General features: G+C 37.5%; 1 protein-coding gene across 1 annotated transcript; it reads right to left on the bottom strand.

Moving 5' to 3' along the window:
• Nucleotides 1-424: 424 nt before the first annotated feature.
• On the bottom strand, nt 425-7,565 carry noxo1a (NADPH oxidase organizer 1a). The gene is made up of 8 exons (XM_041996160.1): nt 6,755-7,565; nt 6,591-6,671; nt 6,435-6,507; nt 6,163-6,346; nt 2,249-2,439; nt 2,046-2,162; nt 1,794-1,911; nt 425-1,533 (listed from the first exon to the last, which is right to left on the bottom strand). Exons 1-8 carry the CDS (start codon nt 6,818-6,820, stop codon nt 789-791), a joined length of 1,575 nt encoding a protein of 524 aa, XP_041852094.1. The 5' UTR covers nt 6,821-7,565; the 3' UTR covers nt 425-788.
• Nucleotides 7,566-8,560: the final 995 nt, after the last annotated feature.

The following is an 8,560-nucleotide window of genomic DNA, read 5'->3' as shown; positions in this document are numbered from 1 at the left end:
ATAAGTTATGAGTGAAACGGCTACACAAAGGAAGTATTTCTTTTCTTCTAGTATGGAAATCCTATTTGTTTTCCATTGCAAAAAATGCCATTTGATTCCCTAATCCTGAGGCAAAAACTTGCCATTTCCTTTTTAAATCAAGATTTTTTTTGAGGTTTTAGGGGGAAAAAAGTTATTTTTAACCTACCTACCTACATCTTCTGTTGAAGTACAATTTGACTTTTCTTTACAAATTTAAATTGATCATAAAGGTCCAGCCTTGCAGCTCAACTTTAGGCATGTTGACAAAATTCCAAATAATTACAAACATTAGGTTACATGATTTTATTTATTCTTGGCTCCATCGATACAATAAGACAGTATGTGCACAATCAGATTCTGGAGTGTACATTAGTGTTATTTACTTTTTTTTTTTTTTTTTAAAAAAAAAAGCTACTTCCATTTACTGTAGATGTGCTTCACAGGAAGTTGCCTGCATTCACATATATTTACTTTGTTCTGCAGGAACAGATTCATCTCTCCATACGTGATACACATTGCAAATGCATATAAGGCACAATACTGTGATTCCATTATGGAAAATAAATCCAGTTATTTACAGCATTTTCTTGTTTATAGATTAATCAACAGCAAAATATTGATCAAATGAATAGTAATACATACTCGTATTTTCATGTCAGTATATAGAAATTCTGATCAACTTTCCAAGTTAATTATAAAACAAAAATAACCTAAAACCATTGGTTAAGAGCCAGTCATTGTAACAACGATCACTTGTTACTGAAACGTCACGGACTGATAATCTCAATTTGTGGTGGCGCCAGGCGGCCTTTGGCTGCATTCTTGCGGGTGACAGTGCTACAACGGGTGAGGATCTCCTCTGCCTGCGGTCTAGGTGGCACCTTGGGTAAGACGGGGCCTTTGAAGATGTTGGGATCAGAGACACTGGAGTGTAATTTTCCCTCCATGTTACTTGTTGGGCTGAGGCGATTGACCACTGTGGATGGAAATGTGTGGCTGAGCCGCAGCCATTCATCACCGGCACTGTAGCTCAGGTTTAGGGATGAGCCTACAGAGGAAGAGCTGAAGTCATCACTGAAGCTGTCGCTCCCAGAGCTTTCCTCAATGTCTGCTGTTGGGCTCCTTCTACGTTGTTTCTCATTTTCATTCATCTCCACCATGATTGTGGGAGGGGCTTGCATTGCCGGGGTAGTTGTGGTGGCATTGTTTGTCACAGAGGCAGGGTTGTTTCCTGCAGGTCGTCCATGAGGTTCCACAGACAACCTGTTCAGAGACTGAGACCTTTGGATGCTGTCAACTTGGGTGGAAATGGGCGAGGAGGATCTGATAGGTGGAATTTGCAGCAGGTTTCCTTGGGAGCGGCTTAGGTGGGACTGCTGTTGGAAGTTTCTGGTGGGGGATAGTAAGGAGGGGGTGTTGAGTAAATCTTGATGCTGGGATGTCAAGCGAACAGGAAAGTAGCTGTAGGGCTGCATGTACATGGCAGGGATGTAGCCTACTTTTCCTTTGTATCTGCAGAGAATAAGGAAATGAAAGAAGTTTCAAACATTTAAGTATTTACATATACCCTGTTAGTACATTCTAATGGCTATCTTAACTGTATTTAATCATTTTGAGGAAAGCTGTATTCCTCAGGTTTAATTACAATGTTAAAGCACTTTAAACCAGGTTGTCCATCAAAGGAATGTCTTGCTGTATTTTTTAGGTTGTTTTCTTAGATCAGTATAAAGTGCTCTGGTGTGAATTTTAGCCCAGGTCAAATGTTTTAATACCTGATGAGCCACCAGCCATTGTCAGACTTCTGCATGACCTCCACCACTGCACCAATGACTACGGTTATCTCATCATCTTTGGTGGAGTTGTAGCTCTTGACTGCAGTGTAAAACATCCCTGTGGGTGGTATAATAAATGTTAATAATAATGCCATGGTTTATATTTACTAAAATTCACTAACAAAGATAAATGAGGTGTGTAAGAAAAATTTTAAACTCAGTATTGCTGTGAGACTGTAGTTGTGTGGATACCTCTTTCTGAAGTCCCATCTATGTCATCTTCATCCTCCTCATCATCATCTACCTTCTCCAGGTAGGGTGCAGGGAACCATGCCATCCGCTTGTCTTCGTTCTCTACAAGCCACCATCCTGAATTGACACAGTCATGCGTTAACCTGATCCCCAAGTACATTCTGGACATCCATATGCAAAACATTGGACATGTAGTTGCTCACCTGCTTTGTCTTTGATGAGAACATCCACTTTTTCATCAGTGGCCACTTTGAAAGGTTTGTTCTTGGTGTCTTTGGTCTCATATGCAGCCATACATCTGTATGTCTCTGTGACAAATGGCTGGGTCACATTACCGCCATTACCATGTCCCCCGCTGCTCCTCATCTCATCCTCTGAGGGCATGATCATAATGCTGAGATAACAGATCAAAAGAACATGCTGAAAACCAAACTTGTAGCTTTACATTTTACCTTCTGTTAATGTCTTATTTGTTGTGCAGCCACAAGGCTGCAGCTTTAACTGATCTTGCTGAGGTTTTATCTGTCTACCTTCCTACCTGTCTGGAAATGCCACTGTTCTGGTAAAGATCGTTGATCAGATCTTAATACTGATTAACTTAAAGTTGCAGGTATTTATGCATTTAATTTGCATGATCTCCAGATCAGACTGTGCAATATTAAAACAAACTAAAAAATTAGAACAAAAAAGCTGCATCTCAGACTCTGCACGCCTCAGCATGATGAATCTTAAAGTTAATGACAGTCCAATTAGAAAAAGACTTCGTATTTGCAACGGCTGCTTGAGTAAACCTCTTCTTACTAACAAAGAACATGGCAGCATAGCTTAAGTTTGCAAAGTTAAATCTGAACTATTGGAACAATACTGTTTAGACAGTTGAGACCAAAGTGAAGATGTTTGGTCATAATGTACAGCACAATGTTTGGCGAAAGCCAAACACAGCATATTAGCACAAAAAACGCCATCAAGCATTGGTGGTGGACGGATGATAATTTGGGCTTGTTTTGCTGACACAGTGCAAATCTTACAGCTAAAGTTTGGCAGAAAATGACTCATGCAACAGGACAATGATCACAAAGCAGTGAATCTACAATAGAACACCCGAAAATAGAAAAACGTGTTGTAATGACCCAGTCAAAGCCAGTTGTCAACCTGAAAACAACTGCAAGGTAACCTTTAGAACAATGAATAAAGGAGTTTAGAAAATCTCAATGAACAACAACAATATCAAAAAAAGTGGACCAAAGTTCCTCCACAACAATGTTATAGGCAAGGCAAGGCAAATTTATTTGTATAGCACATTTCATGTACAAGACAATTCAAAGTGCTTTACATAAAACATTTCAGCAGGGTGCAGAAAGCAATAATAAAGGGGGAAAAAAAAGATTAAAAAAAAAGCAATTAATGAAATAAAACCGATAAAATGCAAGACATAAAATTTCAGTGTGGGGAAAGACAATAAAATAATAAATTACATTAAAATGATTAAAAGCAAGATAAGTTAAAAAGTTTCCGTGCAGATTTCATGCATAGGCGCATGAGAAAAGAAATGTTTTTAACCTGGATTTGAAAATGTCTACATTTGGTGAAAGTTTAATCTCCACTGGCAGTTTGTTCCATTTGTTTGCAGCATAACAGATAAATGCTGCTTCTCTATGTTTAGTCTGGACTAGTTGACCAGAGTGTTTGGATCTAAGAGCTCTGCTAGGTTTATATTCTCTGAACATATCACAGATGTATTCTGGGCCTAAACTGTTCTGGGATTTGTAAACAAGCAGAAGGCTTTTAAAATCTATTCTGTGACTGACTGGAAGCCAGTGTAAAGATTTCAAAACTGGTGTGATGTGTTCAGATCTCTTAGTCCTGGTTAAAACTCTAGCAGCAGCATTCTGGATGAGCTGCAGATGTTTAATGCTCTTTTTAGGAAGTCCTGTTAAAAGACCATTACAGTAATCCAGCCTACTGGAGATGAATGCATGAATGAGTTTCTCTTGGTCTTTCTGGGAGACTAAACTTTTAATTCTGTTGATGTTTCTGAGCTGGTAAAAAGCTTCTTAGTGACAGCTTTGATGTGGCTGCTGAAAGTCAGGTCAGAGTCTATCAACACTCCCAGGTTACAAACTTGGTCAGTGATTTTAAGAGCCCGAGTCTCCAGGTGTTTGCCAATGCTGACCCTCTTCTCTTTGCTACCAAACAGAATAATCTCAGTTTTGTCTTTATTTATTTGTAGGAAATTCTCCTTCATCCAGGTGTTTATTTGCTCCAGACACTGACACAATAAGTCTATTGGACTGCAGTCATCTGGTGACAGAGACACATAAAGTTGTGTATCATCTGCATAACTTTGATAATTAATGCTATAGTTCTGTAATATTTGACCCAAAGGGAGCATATACAAGTTGAACAGAAGAGGTCCAAGGACTGACCCCTGGGGGACTCCACAAGTCATGGCCACTCGCTCGGATTCATAGCTGCCGATCGTAACAAAATAACTCCGGCCTTCTAAATAGGACCTGAACCAGTTAAGGACCGCTCCAGAAAGTCCAACCCAGTTTTCCAGCCTGTGCAACAGGATTCTGTGATCTACAGTATCAAACGCAGCACTGAGATCCAACAGAACCAGGACTGATACTTGACCAGAATCGGTATTCAACCTAATGTCATTTAACACTTTGACCAGAGCTGTTTCAGTGCTGTGATGAGGTCGGAAGCCGGACTGAAATTTATCAAGATTTCCACTTTCATTTAAAAAGTCATTAAGCTGGTGAAATACAACTTTCTCAATAATCTTGGAAATAAAAGAGAGGTTAGAGACAGGTCTATAGTTGTTCATTATAGAGGCATCTAGAGTCCTTTTCTTTAGGAGTGGCTTAATAGCAGCGATCTTTAGTGACTTGGGAAAAATGCCTGATGCCAGTGAGCTGTTAACTATCAGTAGGAGATCACTTTCTACTGAGGTAAAAACTGTTTTTAAAAAGTCGGATGGTATCATGTCCAGAGTGCATGTTGTTGATTACAAATGCCAAACTGTTTCTTGTAGGATTTTTAAATCAACCGTTTAAATTGCGACATAACATCAGAATTATTTCCGGGTTTTAGACACAGACTACTTTTCTTGTGTGACTGTGTGGAATTAATATTTTGCCTAATTGTTTTAATTTTTTGGCTAAAAAAGTTTGCAAATTGGTTGCATTTCCCAGTGGAAAGGAGCTCAGGGCTTATCTGTATAGGACGATATGTAAGTTTTTCAATCATAGCAAACAGGGTACGAGAATTGTTGACATTCCTGCTAATCATTTCAGATAAATGCAGCTCTCTGGCCTTGCACAGCTCATTGTTATAGTCACGCAGGCTTTGTTTGTACAGCTCATAGTGAATTTGAAGTTTATTTTTCCGCCATTTTCGCTCAGTTTTTCTGCATTCTCTTTTTAGGCTGGTGGTGTTTCTCCATGGTGTTTTCTGTTTGATCGAAGTGCTCTTGATTCTTATCGGTGCAACAGCATCCATTACATTCAAGACTTTCAGATTGAAATGATCCAGGAGTCCATCAACGGACTCTGCACTGGTTGTTGGTAACATAGCTATGGCCTCCACAAACTTAGCACTTGTTCTTTCATTAATGTACCTCTTTCTAACGGAGAAGCAGGTTGGTTGGACATTCTGAGTGATCAGTAAATCAAACAAAATACAAAAATGGTCAGACAAGGCCAAGTCAGTGACCACAACAGAAGAAATATCAACACCCTTTGAAATAACCAGGTCCAGAATGTGACCTCGAATGTGGGTTGGTTCTTTTACATGCTGCCACAAACTAAACATGTCCAATATGGAAGAAAATTCCTTGACATTACCATCCGTCATGTTATAGACTGATAACACACACACACTCACATATATATATTCATATATATATATATATATATATATATATATATATAGGGGGTGTAGTTTGTTTTTTACATGTTGCTTCTGCTTTTTGGCTCATCTTCATTTACATCATTTTAGGACCTTGAGGAAATTCTTATGTCCTGTTACATAAAACTTAGAGGGCTTAGCTCCTACTGCTGCAGTTTTCTTTATTTGTTCTTAAATTGTCAGAAAGAAATATTTAACTTACCTGTTCTTGTTAAAGTCTGGCTCAAAGTCCTGATTTTTAGGATTGAAGAACTGAATGAGATGTGCAGACTGAGAGACTTGTGGATCACAGCTTAGTAGTTCATTGCAATATCTCTGCAAATACTTGAGGCAAGCCAGTGAATTGGTAGGTCCTTTCTTCTGACTCTTGAGGTACATCTTACTGGCTGAAAACCCACAGAGAATCCTTATTAAATCAAAAGAGTGGGCAACTGCATAGTGGGATTTACACTAAGTATCTTAACACATACTTACCTTTAAATTTAGGGAGGATTCTGTTAGATTTTTTTACTTTACTCCCAGATGGGAATTCTTTTTTTATCTGTTTCTGTTATAAACAACACGAGAAACTCAGTTCTTATTGCACATAAAAGTAATTTGGCATGAGTGCACAACAGTCTTTATACTCACATGCATTATCTTGAAATCCTTCAAACTTCTGTAAACTACAATTTCATTCTGGTCTGACCAAAGCACGGAGGTTATGTACGTCTAGAAGAGAAAAGACCTTTTTAAAACATCTGATTCTCTTGGTAAAAAAAAAAAAAAGAAGTAAAATCTTCATCTGTTGTCACCTTGCTCTTTTCCTTGTGCAGCAATCCGATCAAACGGACACTGACGGGATAACGCTCTAACTCCATGGCTCCCAGAAATGAAGAGCTAAACAGTCCAAAAGTAAGCTGCAAAACAAACCTTTCAGTTTTGTACTGCCTTTGTGACTGTAGCTGGAGGAAGTCCTGGATGTGAATTTATATTTTCTCCACTGGGGACAGGTGTGGTTTTACTCACGTAGGCACTTACAGGTGGAAATCTGTGTATGCCTGCTTCGTGGAAATGCCTAGATTTCATCAGAACTATCCTGTGTGGCATTGTAACAAGATAACATCTAATAATGCAAACAGGTGTGGCCATTATGGCTGACGAGTTGTAGATGTCACGGCACAAGAAAGAATTTTTGTTTGTTGAGTTTGTTTCCAAAGAACCCAGAATGGCTGCAGAAGGCTGTTTTGTATTGAAAGCTGATGACAGTGTACTGAAGAGCGTAATCTCTGTTAATGCTTAACCATTCTTTGTTAGACATTTTTCTCTAGTTACAGAGAAAACATTGGTTGTTTTTTTCTTTAAATTCTGTATCATTGTGAAAGCTAGTAAATGTGAGTAAAATACAATAAATCAGACAAAATTCAGTTATGGAAAATAAAAGGATCAATTCTCTTCTCCCCATTCTATCATGTAAAGTGGTACAAATTATTTTTAATCACTTAAGTCTTTCATAATCATTTTTTTTAAGTCATAGAAAAAGGCATATTTTGAGGCAGCAGTAATGAAAAACACTAAATAAATGTGTATTTCCCACTTAAACCAAAAGTGGTATTAGTTTGATATGTAACATTACAGCAGGGCAAATACAAAGCTGAATTACTCATCTTATTATCAGTGTATGATCATTTTCCTCAGGCAGTTTTTCTTCTTTTTTCACTTTGGTGAAAAGATGTCAAAAATGACTGTTTCAAGATCTCTGGTGTTAAAGATTTATTTAAAAAATGACCTTCCTATGTTTAGTTTCTATGCATTTTATCTTTACATGACTCATGTTTTTTGTGATCATTTTACACAGAGTCCATCTCTTATGTGTTATGGCAGCCAAGATTGATAAGCTTGATTCAGTGTCTTTGAAAAGGTTTTATTTTTATTTGGTTCTGATCGGTGCTATAATGACATTTATTAAATGTGCACAATATAGAAGCAAAATACTTTAGATGCCAATGAATAAATAATTGCAGTGTTTTTAGAAACTAATATTCCTCAGTATACATTGTTCTTTTACATTTTTTTTAATTATTTACTTTTATTTATCTGTCTCCGCCCCCGAAGACTGATTAACAGGAAAGACTAAAATACACTAGTCAGACAGAATGTGAGCAACAAGCAGCCAGGTCTGTGAACGCCAGACAAGGAAGCTGTTGCACACAACCTCCTTCTTTTTATTTAAGTAATTCAGCAGTACACATCCTGAACATGCACGTCATAATTTAAACTTTTCTTTGTCACTGTGGGGCTATAATTAATCTGTTGGTACCCATACAACTGAGCTCAAGTAACAAAATATCAGTATTAAATCAATAAAAATTTTAGTTTAAAGCATTTCTGAATATTAAAAGCATATTTAATGTTTTTAAGATCTGAGTTTTTAGAAGTTAATTTGCTTCATAGATTAGAACTACATATACATACATAGATGACTTCCCTGATAAATTAATAGTTATACCCTATTAAACTAAGTTAAACCTGATAAAAGAACAATAGTGGTTGGAATGAATTAAAAAAATTGTAAATGCATTTGGGGATTGGCCTGTATACCTGAGGCAAGCATGTTGAAA

Source organism: Melanotaenia boesemani, chromosome 2, assembly GCF_017639745.1.
Source record: "Melanotaenia boesemani isolate fMelBoe1 chromosome 2, fMelBoe1.pri, whole genome shotgun sequence".
Classification (NCBI taxonomy): Eukaryota; Metazoa; Chordata; class Actinopteri; order Atheriniformes; family Melanotaeniidae; genus Melanotaenia; species Melanotaenia boesemani.
Note: the sequence above shows the minus strand (reverse complement) of the source record. Positions and strands in the feature narration are given on the sequence as shown.